The sequence below is a fragment of the Trifolium pratense genome, linkage group LG4 (genome assembly GCF_020283565.1).
Source record: "Trifolium pratense cultivar HEN17-A07 linkage group LG4, ARS_RC_1.1, whole genome shotgun sequence".
NCBI lineage: Eukaryota > Viridiplantae > Streptophyta > Magnoliopsida > Fabales > Fabaceae > Trifolium > Trifolium pratense.
This window is the reverse complement of record NC_060062.1, coordinates 44,462,265-44,478,099: the sequence shown is the minus strand read 5'-3', so window position 1 is coordinate 44,478,099 and position 15,835 is coordinate 44,462,265. Positions and strand designations below refer to the sequence as shown.

The window sequence follows — 15,835 nt, the reverse complement described above, 5'->3', positions numbered from 1 at the left end:
ATTTGAAGACCAAAAGTTATTGAATTTTTTTATAGAAATTAAAAATGAAATTTGAAATATCTATAGGAACTAAAAATTTATTTAACACTTGTGTTGTATAATAGGAATAGAGTTAAAGATAAGATGTTGAATGAATATAAAGAATTTAGAGGTGCCTAAATATAAAATTCGTTTATAATTTAACAAATAGTTTATTTGAAAGCCAATAATGTGTCAAATTGTCTTGCAATTAAATACAATTCATATGAAAAATCGTTAGTTGGTTGAGTGTTGATTGGTGCTGAACTTGGTAAGAAAGGTCACGGTTCGATCCCCCGTAACTGCGATCGGAAGAGACTGGAACCACTTGATGTCAGAACTGACCCCGAACCAAATTAAACTGGTGGGGAAAGCAACAAAAAAAAAAATACAATTCATATGATTAAAAAGTTATTAGATTATATGTATGTAGAGGTGTGAATTTAAATCAATCGTTAGTTGATTTAGTGGTGATTGATGTTGAACTTGGTAGGAAGGACCACAACTCAATTATCCACAACTGCAATCAGAAGGGGGCTATAACCACTTAATTGCAGAACTAATTCCTGAATCAGATTAAACATGTAGTTAAAGCTAAAGATAAAATATATGTGAGTTCAAATTCGCAATTCTCAATACTCCACTCATACTCAGTTTAATAGTCACTTATACTTTTGCCTTAATTAGACTTTTTAGAATTCAGAAGAAAAAATTCATCAAATTGATACACGTTAACTTATAAACTTGACTAATACTCCACACATACGTGAGTTTAGAGGAATACTTAGATAGGCACAAGTCTAAATGAAGAATATTTAGGCACACTCACATAACTAAAAAAATTTAAAGATAAACTAATTGAGTGATGAGACTAATTTATTTTCCTTTAAATTCATTTCATCTATAAGTATGTGCTCAAATATTTTCATTTAGGCTTGTGTTTATCTTGTTCGTGAGTTTAATACTCACGTATGTTGTGGGCAATAGCAAGGACGAAATTAACACGGGGTTGTCATGTTGTGGGCCATCTTTTCGTTAGAACCATATACAGAGGAGTTTTGTAAGACATATCTTTTTTGTTTTTGATGAATATAAGAAAGACAACCATATATAGAAGAGTTTTGTATTTAAATTATTTTCTTATTGAATAATACTTAGTATTTAGACAAAATATATACGTTAAAGAGTGAATTCTCATTTCTAGTCCCATTTTAGATGTTTATCTTCTTCCTCCTTCTTTCATTCTCTTTATTCTCCCTTCATTGTATGATCACAAGCGGCAATGGTTTAAACGTCAAGACTCTCGAGAGGTTTTGATATCATATCTCAACTTACAATCTTAATACATTAATTATTATGTATATAAGTCATCTATTTTATATCTCCACCTAATATTTTTAGTCGATGTAGAACAATGACTAATCACTCACACTATCAATCTCAAGTATCAGGGATTTGGTCTTTGGCTTTTGTATACAAAAAAAATTCGATTATAAGAGAAAAATTCACCTTATATATCGCACATGTGTCCCAATTTTTTTGTACTAGATTGAAAGTTTGTGATTTTTTTATCTCTTGGACTAATCTAAATTTAATATTTTATGAGATAGTTGAATGAGACTTCATTTTTTCTTTTCTTCTTTCGTAAGAAGTGGCGAAATGGGATTAGGTTCTCATGAAAAAAAAAGGAAAATATTAATTTGAGATTTAGACTATTAAAATATAGAGAGAATAATATTAGTATTTGGAGAAAAATGGAGAAAAAATAGTTAAGTGCGAAGATGTGAACCTTGAGAAAATTTGAGAGGAAAAAGATATTAGAGAAATCCATTTCTACAAAATGAGACCTCGCCTTAATAAAAAAAATAAAAAATTGGACAATTTTTCTATTAACTTATTTATTGGTTTCATACTGCTCCACTAACTAATTATATTAACATTATAAATTGGTCTCTTAACTAGTACGTTAACGTTGCAAATTGATCTTTAACTTAAATTATGTTTGTTATTTGATCATTTCCATTAGTTTTTCTCAAAAAAGTTAACTTTATCTATAGTCTAAGAAAGATGTTTGAATTAATAATCATATTTTTTAGCATGCCTAACAATATTACTCATAAATAAATCATTTATGCGTATATATAACGAATAACAGAAAATAAAGCAAATATTTTTTTAAATAACTAACGAAAATAACCAATATGACAAACAAAATTAAAGTTAAGGCACCAATTTATAACATTAATTAATTAAGAGACTAATATTTTGTTTTGGTTAGAAAGCTAAAAAAAATAAAAAATAAAAGAAACTAATATGAAATCAATAAGTAAATTAGTGGATCAATTGTTCAATTTTTTTAAAAAATAATTACGATATTATTGCAATTTGCAACAAACAAGAATTTGGCTTCACTAAATTGCTTAAAAAAACAGTTGAGTCAATGTCAGCACATTTCATGGTATTCCATTCTCCAGCACGTCATTCAGTATCTTTAGTGAAATTTAATATCTAACTTTAGAGAAACATCAACCATATGCATTGTGCTTTTGTTGAAAAATTTAGAACAAAAGATTGTGGTGCATAAATTTCATATTCTTTTTTATTTTTATGTTTATATATCAAAGTATATTTTTAATAAATGAACTTTTTATTCTTAAACAAAACTTCAAATGCGATATTCTCAACTTAATATCCACGAGTCCTAGTTCAACTATTAAAAAAATATCGAAATTGTTAGACTGAACATCGTAGTTAAGATTCAAATCTCAACTCATCTATTTATGAATGTGAGTTTATAATAGCTTTGTCATTTTGACCTAAAAAAATTCTCAACTTAATGGGTGTTTCAAATTCAAGGGGTTAAAAGAACTTATGTTTGAGATCTAACCCACCCTTAAAAATGGACAAAGAGCTTGGGAATGCTCTAAGAATTTAAAATTAAATTTAAGAGTGTGCTCCTTCTTCTTCATTGTATTCTTCCTAAACATACGCATGAATCATTTGCATGTCATTTAAAGAATATGTTAAATCTGGCTTTTTCAAAATATGGAGATCAAAATTGCAAAAAAAATAAAAATAAAAATAAAAATCAGAATAGAAGGACTAAAATTGCGTAAAACAAAATAAGAGAACCAAAATTACACATTTTATAAAATAGAAGGACCAAAATTGCATTTAAGCCTTATTATTAAATAATGGGACTAAATTATTTATTTTAAAATTTTTCTCATTGATATATGTGCGGCCGAGTATAATTGATTTGAAGTTTTACCTAAATTAGCATTTCTCTCCATGATTCACATGTGGACCTAAATTAGCATTTCTCTCCATGATTCACATGTGGTTAACATGATTGACTGTATCAACGCTTAGGCCCTCTTATTTATCAAATCAAATAAAAATAGATATTGATTCAACTCTTATTACACCAAGGTTTCGGATCCTTTTCACCATTGGAAAACAACAATTGCTAGTAAATAACATACCCTTCCTTGAAAAGCAAGATAGTGTTTCAAGAATCAGGTTCAACATTGAATCAACACTTTCACCAAAGTTATAGATCTTTTTCACAGTCAATTATATGATGCACAAGTGAGATAACTCTTACTTTATAAAAACAAGTTAAATATTCAACATTAGATCAATAAATTTCACCGTTAGATCAAATAAGATATAATGGAACTTATTGATCCAATAGTAAAAAATACATGTGTATATGGTGCAAGACCGTTTTACGTATACACATTAGATAAAGTCCATTTTCACTTGTGAAAAACAAGAGTGACAGTAATGTAACCTTCCTTAAAGCAAAAATGTACCCATAGCTCAGCATAAGAACATTAAAAAGTCATAATATGGGTTAGTCTTTAGTTTATAAAATGTGTAAAATAACAGTTCTATTTTATAAACAAAAAATGAATTACATAATTACATATATTAATAAGTAATTCATTATCCTTTTGAAAAGTACATATAAGAGTTCTTACTGTCATACATGGCAAACCATTTCTGGCTTGGAAGACATAACATTCTTTCGTCATCAATGACCCTTGAACAACCTCTTCTTGATCAGCCATAAAGAAATTGTTAACAAAAATTCCTGTTTTTATTTTTTTCCCTTCTTGGCCTGCTTCTTCTCTGTATGAATGTACAAAATCGAATATTAAAACTACTGACATAACTGAGTTAGATCTTTCATTGTCCCTAATCTTCTTATCTTTGATCATTTAAACTCGGATATATCACACAGTCACAGATTATGTCTTGAGTGTCAGTAGAATCTAACTTAAAAGTAGATTGGATGAATTTAAATAAGCCATGTTTGGATAAACTACTTAACTAAATGCATATAAGTTATAACATACATGCTTATGTATAAGCTATTTCTATAACAAAAGATAAAATACAGTCAACTATTTTCATATAAACTATCCCGAGCTTATGTAAATACGCTAAAAACAGTTTATGAACATGTCATAAATTGTTTTCATAAGTTCTCTTAAACAGTCTCACAAGTGTTTTTACTTATGGATAAGCTCAAATAAGCCAATCCATACAGACTCATAATCAAATAGTAGATGACATGCTCAACTTTTCAACAGCGAGTTCAGTTGAGAGTCAAAAATACAATTAAGCACACATAAACTGCATGACAAGGCTGTATGTATGAAGAGAGTTACCTAGTTTCCTCTTAGCTTCAGATTTCGCAAAGAACTCTCTCCATTCATCAGTTAAAACAAAAACTGGTTCATCATCCTCTTCGTCACCATCTAGCTCAATATGCTCCAGCTCTTGTGAAATTCTGATGCCACCATAAGCGTCAGAAGATAGTTTAGTTTCATATAGGATAAGATAAACAAAATGGATAGACAAATTAGCCATACCAAAACCGATGACTCAGTCCATTTCACAGATTTCTAATTATAACAAGTAGACGCAGCAGGATATGGAACCATACAACAACAATAATTCACAACAATCAAGCCTTATCCCATAAAGTAAGGTCGGCTACATGGATCAAACGAAACTAAGCCATAATATTGTGTCATATATCATATCTCCATCCAACTCATTAATCTGTAGATCTTTCTTAATAGTTTCTCTTATAGTTAGCCTGGCTATACATAGTCGGGGATAAAAAGGAGACGATTGTGTTGGGCACTGGACAGCCAACATAGATCGAACCATGGACAATAAGAGATATACAGTTAGAAACTAGGCTAACACGGACAGCACAGTATCCAGAATCTAATGAAATGCAGCAGGAAATAATGCTACAAAGAGAAATAGTAGAAAATCAAACTAGCCAGGTCAATTATCAAAGGAAAAGCCTATATAATTTTTCACAAACATAAATTTGCAGCATCTTATTTATTTGAAGCATCTTTGAGTTGTGTATACACATTCCACACACTGAGTAACATAGGGGGGGTTTCAAATTCCTATTCAGATTACATCAACAAATTTCAATTCTATACAATCCTGCAATGCATGTACTAAAATCAAATATTCTATTTATTACCAATTCAAATATCAATAAATTTTATTGGAGCAGAAGTTGGAACACTAGATTCTCCACTTCTCAAACACCGAGTCTAGAGAGAGAGAGAGAGTAATGAAAGGAACTTACTGAGCATGAGGAGGAGAAGTAATAATAGGTTGATTGAGAAGAGGAGAAGTAATAATAGGTTGATTGAGAAGAGGAGGGAGGTTTTGAGTTTGATTTAGTGGTTGAAGAGGGTTGTTGATGTGGAGGGGGCAATGAAGACAGTGACGGCGGAGGGGGCAGTGTGGGCAGTGGTGGTGATGACTGTGATTGTGGAGAAGGCAGCGTCCATGGGAAGAAGAAGAAGAAGAAGCCATTCAAGATCGGAGGAATTGCACTTCAGCAATAGCAGAAGCAGCGCTGATTGAAATTCGACTCTCGCACTTTGATGAAATTCGACTGTGATAGAACGTGAGATGATTTTGTTTATTGTTTGTATGAATGAATGTGAAAAGAAAGTCAAAGGAAATAAAGTTGTATATTTATTAAATGACAAAATTATACAAAGAAAATAGAAAAGAAAGTTTAGTCAATAAAAAAAAATTATAGAAAGAATATAGAAAAAATAAGAATAAATCGCATAAAATGGGAATATAGAAATAAAAAAACAATACTCTATAAAAAAAATATATAAACAATATTTTTCATAAAAAAAAAAAAGAAATATAAACAATTTTTTTTATAAACGAAACATATGCATTATACAAAATTTATTACTAACTATTAATAATAATATAATAAAGTTAATCAATATCAAACTTACTAAATTACCTTAAATATTCCTAATAAAATTTCTAATTTTTTATTAAAAATATACACGACACCATTATTAGTCCCTGAAACATAAAAAATTGTATAAGTAAGTTAATTTACAAGAAATAATTAACACAATAATTTCACTTATATTTTAAATATATTATAATCGATCAAGTATACATTAGCGGTACTGGGGGTGGACTGAGGTGGGCCACGGCCCACCCCCACAAAAAAAATATTTTTTTTATATGTATAATAATAATTTAAATGTATTATTAATGATTTTAAGTCATGCATATTTGTACAAATATTAATGTAAATATTAATTTAGAGTTTATTTATTGATGATTATAAGTAGCTCGGTATACATATTAGTCCAAGTATTAGTGTAAATATTAGTTCATAATTAATTGAATTTATAGTATTAGATAAAATTAGCAATTGAACTAACATATATAAATATGAAATGACATAAAAAAATATGTTTAATTAATGATTATATGAAAATCCCAGAAGAATTTAATTTTCGTGAGACACATATATCAAACTATTGGAGAGATGACATAATAATCATGAATAAGTCTCCTTATATACTCGAGCAATATATATGCATAATATTCTTGTTGAATATTTCCAAGTGAGAAATGTGAAAATGACAATTTGTTCATTTTAAGAAAATATATATTTGGTAATGAATTTGTTATATTTAAGATTTATGTCGATGATAAAAATATCATCAAGAGACTCCTGAAGAGCATGAGATATTGTCATTTCTTACAAAATAAGTTTGAAGAATATTTTGTGAATCATGAAGCTTATATACAAAAGGTTCTAAAATGATTCTATAAGATCAGTTACGTACCCTAATTTTTGTAAGATCGCTGATGTAAACAAATTCCGTTTTAGAGTTCAAGTATATATTTTTGTTGTTTTAGATATGCAGGTAATTTGATTTAATCCTCGTAAAGGATAGATCACAAACAAACTATATGTTCACGTGAAGAAGTAGAATTACTCATGGAGATCTATGAAACAAACAACAATAACAATCTCATAAAAAAAATGATGAGTAAAGTTCAGCACTACACAAGATAAATCAAGAATGTGATTTGGTTGAAGTACGCGATTTATTAGATACATGGTTTCTTGCAACAATTCATTATGAAGATAATATGACAAACAAACTACAAATTTGGAGAAGAGTATGATAAAGAAGATAAGATAAATCTTTCTACAAAGTCAACTTCAAGTAAAACGTTTGAGCAACTACTATAGAAGATTATTTGATTTTCTTCGTCTCATATATAATTTGTCTTTATGAGGGGGAGACATAAATATGTTCTGCACTCTTTTTCCCTTCACCATGGTTTTGTCCCATTGGATTTTCCTGGTAAGGTTTTTAATGAGGCAATTTAAACATAAAAGGATGTTGTACTCTTTTTTCTTCACTAGAATTTTTTCTACTGGGTTTTTACTAGTAAGATTTTAATGAGGCATATCATTCATGGACATCCAAAGGAGAGTCTTATAAATAATAGAGTGGATGTCCATTAGTCTTGACTCATATTCATTGGCCCATATACTTTCCTATCAATAGGACTCACATTATAATAGAACAGACACCTTGATGAAAATAATACAATCTCTATTCTTATATATTATTACTCTTGGTTATATTTCATAATAGTAATAAAATTTCTTAGTAATGGGAACTTGAGTATCTTGAAACGTAGAGTGAATTAAATTGGCCTTTGAGTTATTTATTTTCTGATTGGATAGCTTGTGGAAACCGTAGAAGAATATAAGCTAGTACAGTTATCTTTTATATTTATGGTACAAGGAGATGAGTTAGTTGTTATAATAGGAGCGATAAATAGAATATTATATATATTGATAATAAAAAAAAGTTATAATTAACCATAAATAATACTACATTTGTCCTTAAATTTAAATATAATACATTCTTAAAAAAAAGGTTGACACATTGGTGAGCAGCTCAAAGGTAACTTTGTAGTAGCTAATGAAAACTTAAAAGACGATAAAATTAATGAGTCGTGATAATATAGAGATAAGAAATACGATATATGAAAGAAGAACACTCATATTGTTCAAATTAACAATAAGGATTACGGAAGATGAAATGGTGGAAAAGGGATATGAGAGGAAGATGTTAGGGAAAAGATGAAATATTTTTGCAATTACAAGTATGAGGAAAACCAATTTCTCAATGATAAAATTGAACTATCATAAAAGGAACATGTTGTCGCAGATAAAATTTCAAAAATAAATATCATACACATAAATTTTTTTGTCATTTGTCATTGATGAGAGGAACTTTCAAACATAGAAGAAGTTATCATATTAATTCACAATTTCAATATAACTGCCATACACGGAACATGATTTCACTCATAAAATTTCAAAAATGATTATCATACGTATGCATGAAGTCCTGTGAACTTAGTTCAGTTAATAAAGACCTTGCATTATATATGCAAGAGTCGGGATTTGAACTACAAATATTCTACTTATTTATTTAAACTACTTGACAAAAAAACTATTCTATCATACGCGGGACAAATGCACATATTTACATTTCTATCTAAATATGACATACAATAAAAACACTTTGGTGCATAACCTATGCGGAGCATGTTTCCGTGCTTAGCATGGGTATGTTGCTAGTATAAGAGAAAATAAAAAAATAGTATTACACCAAACATCTATCGATCATTTTGTATTCTGCCAAATTATAAAAATATTTCAAAATTAGGTGTATGATATGATAAATTAATAATTTTTTATTAACGATGATGTAAAATATTTGACTTTATTTGCTCATTAAACTCATAATATAATCCACAACTCAAAAACATAAATCTATAATTTTGGCATTACTTATAATAAACATATGTCATAATCCATGATCATGGAATTTTATTGGAGCTAGGTGGAGGTGGGCTATTATAAAATTTACATTCATAACAAAGCCAAGGATCGTACAAACACACATAGGGTTTAAAATGCTTCCGACAATACTCTCTAATATCGAACCCTTTATCAAGTTGATGATCTATAACACCTCTTCGTGCAGCCTCAGCACCATTCAGAATTGTCATAACAAGGAGAACAAATACAAGAGAAACGGTGTTGGATTTTGCCATAGTATATATTTATAATATGAGTTATCGCTCTAATTTACTTGTTTTGTTTTTGTAGCCATGGCAATAGAATCCGTTACTATGGATATCGGTCTGAACTCGTAATTTGACGCAGAAAATCTGAATTGATGGTTTATATGTTTTATTGAATACCGTTAATCTTGATTTATCTCAATAACATATCAAACCATTTTTTAGATTTTTATAAACCTTCAGTTCAATGGTGAATTTTGTAAAATTTATATTGTTAAAACGTTATTGAGCGGTATAACATATTGAAAATTTATATCATATAGATCATCCGTGCCAAATTGTACAAATATTTAATATCGTTTGATATGTTATCGGACTGATTAAGCTTTAACGGTTTACAAAAACGCAAAAATTATTTGTGGTAACAAAAACGTAAAATTATTTGATCAAGTTCAAGGTATAGTATAACATTAATATATAAGTTTAATAAATTAACTATTAATTATTAATTAACTATTAATATTTATAAAATTTATCTTTAGTGGTCCATATATATTATGAGAGTTTTTGTTGCTAAATGATCTCAAGTTTAATATGATCTTAAATGGTCATTATATACGTGGTAGTGGTTTTTCATTTTTTTTTTTGTTAAGAGTGGTTTTTTTTTTTCTTTCACCACAATTTAATTTGATTCAAGGGTCAGTTTTGACATCAAGTAATTTCAGCATTCTCCCGATCGCAGTTGCGAAGGCCAAGGTTGTTTTTTATTTTTAATCACATAGATTGTTTTCATTCCCTCGTTCAAAAAATAAAATAAACCATCTATATAGGAGAGATAAGAGTTTGGAAGAACATTAATAGATAATATACTTGTTGGGGAGTACGGGGGAGCTCGAGAGAAACAATAGGTCAATGCTCCAGAACTACAAGAGAGGGAGACGCCACATCCCAACCCAAAACCTTAAGACATTAGGTTAATGGGTCACCTCTCTTATAAATCAAACATTCTTCCCATACATAGTCGATGTAAGACTTAACCACTCACACTTGAAACCCAACATTCTCCCCCCAAGTGTGAGTTCCCCCACATACTATAGTTGATCCAAACCAGGATCCCCTCTCGCTCCCCCACCAAGCTGAACTAGGCTCTGATACCACTGTTGGGGAGTCCGAGGGAGCTCGGGAGAAACAATGGGTCAATGCTCCAGGACCACAAGAGAGGGAGACGCCACATCCCAACCAAAAACCTTAAGGCATTAGGTTAATGAGTCATCTCTCTTATAAATCAAACATTCTTCCCATACATAGTCGATGTGAGACTTAACCACTCACACTTGAAACAACAATACTCTCATATAATTTTTTGACACCGTAACAATGGTAGTATGAACTCAATAATTCTTACTTTTTATATTTATTTAAAGGGTCATGCTAACTAGTGTCCCATACAAAAAAGAAGATAAATTCTACATTGACTACACAACACTTTTTGTGTTTTATAAATATCTTGGTTGTTCTTTTGTTTTTCGGAATTATAAAACCGATGATAATTTTTAAGAGGCTTCAGTCTACTTATGACATGAGTATGTGTTTTGCGAAATATTCATCTATGTTTTAAAGAGATTAATTTTCAATTCTAATTTTTAGTTATTTCTCACCGTAAGAAAACCGTAGGATTTGCTACCAAAAATTTGCTACAAATTGTGTTTCTAGGTTTTTTTAATTGTGTTTCTAGTTAATCTCACTTTAAAAGCTCATAATCACTTCTTCCTCATAAATTGTTTCATCTCAAAATCACTTGTTCCTTACAAATCACTTCATCTCAAAATTGTAACACTATTTACTCGCACATCGATCTCTGAATCACTTCCTCACAAATTGTTTCATCTCACAAATCGATCTCGGAATTGTAACACTATTTATTCACAGATTTTATAAGGAAGCTAGTAGCGATTCTGAGATCAATGTGCGAGGAATCAATGTGGCGATTCCAAGATAAAGCGATTTGTGAGGAAGCAATTCTGAGATCGTTTCCGAGATCGATTTAGAGTAAACAGCGTCATGATTCTGCTATGAAGTGATTTGTGAGGAAGAAGTGATTATGAGATGAAGCAATTTGTGAGGAATAAGTGATAATGAGATGAAGCTATTTGTGAGGAAGTGATTATGACAATGAGTGTTTCGATTTTGAGAGTGAAAAGTGATTTTGAGATGCTATGATGAGAGTTGCAAGCAATTTGAATCAATTTTTGTAAGGTATTGAAAGTTAAAATAGAAAAAGAAAAGTAATTGAAAATGAAAATACTAATCTGCCAAAAATAATTGAAAAAGAAAATAATAAGTATTGGAACATGAGAAAATAAAGAGTAATTCAAAAATGATTTGAGTCGGTTAATTGGAGGGCTTTTTAATTGAAATTAACTAGAAACATAGTTTGTAGCAAACTTTTGGTAGCAAATCCTACATTTTCTTGTAGTGATTATTGTAAAACAAGTTATAATTTGAAACAATTTTTTTTTTATTACAAAATGACTTATAATTTGAAATAGAGGTAGCATCCTTCTGGTGCTAATTTTCATTCTTGCATTATTTGTCTTTTATCTTAGTTTCATCGCTTACATAGAATATTTTATACATTCCGTCAAATTTTAAATATATCAATTGTATGATATAGTAATTAAATTGATTATGTTTTATTTAGTGATAGTGTAAAATTATTTTACACTGTCATACTCATATCCATTATAAACTCATATATATAATTTAGGCATTACTTCCCCACAAATAAACATATTTCAGGATCAAGGAGGAGGAGGAGGAGGATGAGCAGGAGGACTGTAATCATAAATAGAACATCGAAAACAAAGCACAATATCTTTAAAACAATTAGAGTATTTAAACTCATGCTCACAAAAGTCTTTCCATCTCTCGTACTCTTTTGAAACGAGTTGATGAACACCTCTTTGTGCAGCCTCGGTAACATTCAAAATTGTCATAACAAGGAGAATTAATATAAGAGAAACGGTAGTGGATTTTGCCATAATATATATATATATATTATAATTATATTATGAGTGAATTAATTGCCTTCAAATTACTACACAATTTATAGAGCTAGCAAGCAATAAGAGTGATTATTAATTCCTTGAAACGTAAAGTCAATTAAATTGGCCGTTTTCGTTTTTTACTTTATTAAAGTTAAGGTGATTGTGGGCGAAGCAGATTTCATGCCGCAAAGTTTACCGCTGTTTTTATACAGTTTTGATTTAGAACCGTCTGATTTCAAATGTATGATTGAGATCATTTTAAGTAATTTTTTAACTTTATTAACCTAAACAGTTGGCTGAGATTGTTTTAAGTAATCGTTTAACTTTATTAATCTAAACGGTTTAATCAATAATTAACGGCCGAGATTAAAAAGTTTGGGAAAACTTTGTGCTTTTTATATGTAATAAATCCTAATCCGATTGTGGGAACTGTAAGAATATGCATGGTTTCATATCATATATCAATAATAAGGAGTTCGGTTATCTTTTATATTTGTGGTTTAAGGAGATGAGTGTTGGTTGTTATTATAGGAGCAATAATCAATGGAAATTGAGTTTGCTAGTAATATCTAGCTAATGATATTAATTAATTAATATATATTCTCACAATAAAAACCTGGGTCTTCAATTCCACAAATGAAAAAATATCAATCAAATTCACATATCTATGTTTTCTCTTGTATCCATCCGTACACTAGAATATTTGTTGGACTAAATGTCGATCTTCTTTAATGTGAGTTAGTCAAAAATTTGCAGGTGTCTCTTTCTTCACAAATACCCGCGCCTAAATACATAAAAAATGGTATCCTTGACAATGTTTGTGTTTGAAGACTGAAAGCTCTACAATGTACTGCATGTGTGCTCCTCGAAGAAAACACATCTTATGATAAATAGGGCAAACCTCGCCAATAAAAAATAATGGAATCATGAGACAATACTTAAGGATAGTAAGATACTTTACTAGTGACATGATCAATATGCTCGCAAACATCCAAAATATATTTATGTTGTGTGGTCATGCCAAAATTTACTTATAGTCTTGAACACTTTTACTAAAAAGAGCACTAACCAAAACATGTTGAACTTTAAGAGAGAGTGTCCTATCTAGTAAAACTATTAAAGTCAAAATATGGAATTCTACCATAAAGACCATTCACAACACTATCAAATTTAGTGTATGTACCACATACCCATTGTTTCTTAATATATGATCTTGTAACATCCAAGATTGGGTCATATACAAGTCACAAAAACGTATGAGGAAACCTTTGTTGCCAAGCACAAACACAACCCCCAAACCTTAATAAGTAAAGAAGCACCATCCATTGAAGGTCCCCTAAAGAAAGAACCTCCACCAATCACAATGTCATCAACCGCCCCTCACAACTCTTTATCAAATAAAATAGGTGTCTTCTCCATGTGAGTCGATTGACATGTCATATATGGCAACAAAAAAAAAATGGTGATACTCATGCATGATCAAAGTAGAAATGTAGAATGTGGACCACTTAATTGATAAAGATGTAAACTTAACAACCCTAACAACTCTTTGCTTGGTCAATCCTTCGATAAAACATCTATCCCAACTAGTTAACCCTCCGAGTAATTTTACCCTCACCCCCATAGATATTATTGTCATCACACAAATGCCAAAAATTCTTAGTCTTACGAATTCAATTTAAGGCTCAATCAGAGGCACGTCTCCCGAATGATGTCAAGTGTTTTAGTCACCTCCCTTAATCTCATATAATTGTCTCATCATCAATATGTCAAACATGAAGAAGCTTGCAATTGTATATGATCTTATAAATAAAAAGGGTGTAATACGAGAGCAAAAAGGAGCGATCCAAACAAATAATGTTGCACTCCAATGACTAACATAACATGCTCATCCCTGATGTACAATCTTGCTGCCCTACCAAAAAGAAACTCAACCCAAAAAAAAAAAAAAAATAGATGGTCATCTCACCTCGATCACCTCGTGTAGTAGGTGCCAACCTATCTATCATGTTGAATGCATTCGAGAAATTTACCGTGAACATAACCAAAGAATCATCTTCATGTCACTGACTCAACACTTTGTCAGCACCGTGAAAATAAAATTGTCTCTACACCACCCGATACCCCCAATCTCAAACTGTAAACCATTAAGATAATTTGACACATCTTTACCGACTTACTATTTCATAGCAATCTTGGATATAGAAGCCACAAACGTTGTCAAACTCATTCGATATTTTTCTCCTAGCCATAAGTTAACTAATATAGTAATTGCACATAAAAGATCTGGAAAAAAAAAATTTCTACCCCAACAATTGTCAATCTACCCCAACATTAATTTTGAATGGACGAATTTACCCTCATATATAAACTAAAACCCCGAAGAAAAAAATTTGGTTACCAGAACCAGAACACTTTGAAAAAAAGTGTTCTGATATGTAAATTTTTTTTTGGTTACCTGAACACTTTGGAAAAAAGTGTTCAGGTATATAAAATTTTTCTAATTTTTTTATCTGAACACTTTGAAAAAAAGTGTGTAGGTATGTAAAATTTTTCCAAATTTATTTTGTTACCTACACACTTTGGAAAAAAATGTTCAGGTATGTAAAATTTTTCTAATTTTTTTTTTGTTACCTGAACACTTTGAAAAAACGTGTGTAGGTATGTAAAATTTTTTCAAATTTATTTTGTTACCTACACACTTTGAAAAAAAAAAGTGTGTAGGTATGTAAAAAAATAGCCTAATTTTTTCAAAGTGTTCAGGTAACAAAAAAAAATTAGAAAAATTTTACATACCTGAACACTTTTTTCCAAAGTGTGTAGGTAACAAAATAAATTTGAAATTTTTTTACATACTTACACACTTTTTTTCTAAGTGTTCAGGTAACAAAAAAAATTAGAAAAATTTTACATACCTAAACACTTTTTTCCAAAGTGTGTAGGTAACAAAATAAATTTGAAAAAATTTTACATACCTACACACTTTTTTTCAAAGTGTTCAGATAAAAAAAAAATTAGAAAAATTTTATATACCTGAACACTTTTTTCCAAAGTGTTCCGGTAACAAAAAAAAAATTTACATATCAGAACACTTTTTTCCAAAGTGTTTCGGTAACCAAATTTTTTTTCAGGGTTTTAGTTTATATATGAGAGCAAATTCATCAATTCAAAATTAATGTTGGGGTAGATTGACAATTGTTGAGGTAAAAAAAAAATTCAAAAATCTGTTGCCAAGCAGAACATTCTCCCCACAATATGTCTATTTTATTTTGGGCCCATAAATATGAAAAAAATAATAATAAAATAAAATTTAAGAACTAAATTGAATTTTGGAT

The 15,835-nt window shown here is 29.8% G+C and overlaps 1 protein-coding gene across 3 annotated transcripts; it reads right to left on the bottom strand.

The window, feature by feature from the left end:
• Positions 1 to 3,849: 3,849 nt before the first annotated feature.
• Positions 3,850 to 6,003, bottom strand: LOC123923893. 3 transcript variants are annotated; one of them, XM_045976644.1, is made up of 4 exons: positions 5,694 to 6,003; positions 5,648 to 5,660; positions 4,698 to 4,819; positions 3,850 to 4,155 (listed from the first exon to the last, which is right to left on the bottom strand). In XM_045976644.1, exons 1-4 carry the CDS (start codon positions 5,878 to 5,880, stop codon positions 4,124 to 4,126), a joined length of 354 nt encoding a protein of 117 aa, XP_045832600.1. In that variant the 5' UTR covers positions 5,881 to 6,003; the 3' UTR covers positions 3,850 to 4,123. The 3 variants fall into 3 exon arrangements, with proteins under 3 accessions (XP_045832600.1, XP_045832599.1, XP_045832598.1); XM_045976643.1 differs by having other exon boundaries at positions 5,648 to 5,693; positions 5,724 to 6,003; XM_045976642.1 differs by having other exon boundaries at positions 5,648 to 6,003.
• Between the last annotated feature and the right edge of the window lie 9,832 nt (positions 6,004 to 15,835).

Bases quoted from the DNA above. Each gene is read 5' to 3' on its own strand.
- LOC123923893 (XM_045976642.1), bottom strand. From the start codon at position 5,880: ATGGCTTCTTCTTCTTCTTCTTCCCATGGACGCTGCCTTCTCCACAAT. The intron at 4,820-5,647 runs GTAAGTTCCTTT...TGGTGGCATCAG, and splicing joins ACTTCTCCTCCTCATGCTCA to AATTTCACAAGAGCTGGAGC. The intron at 4,156-4,697 runs GTAACTCTCTTC...ACATTCATACAG, and splicing joins TGAAGCTAAGAGGAAACTAG to AGAAGAAGCAGGCCAAGAAG.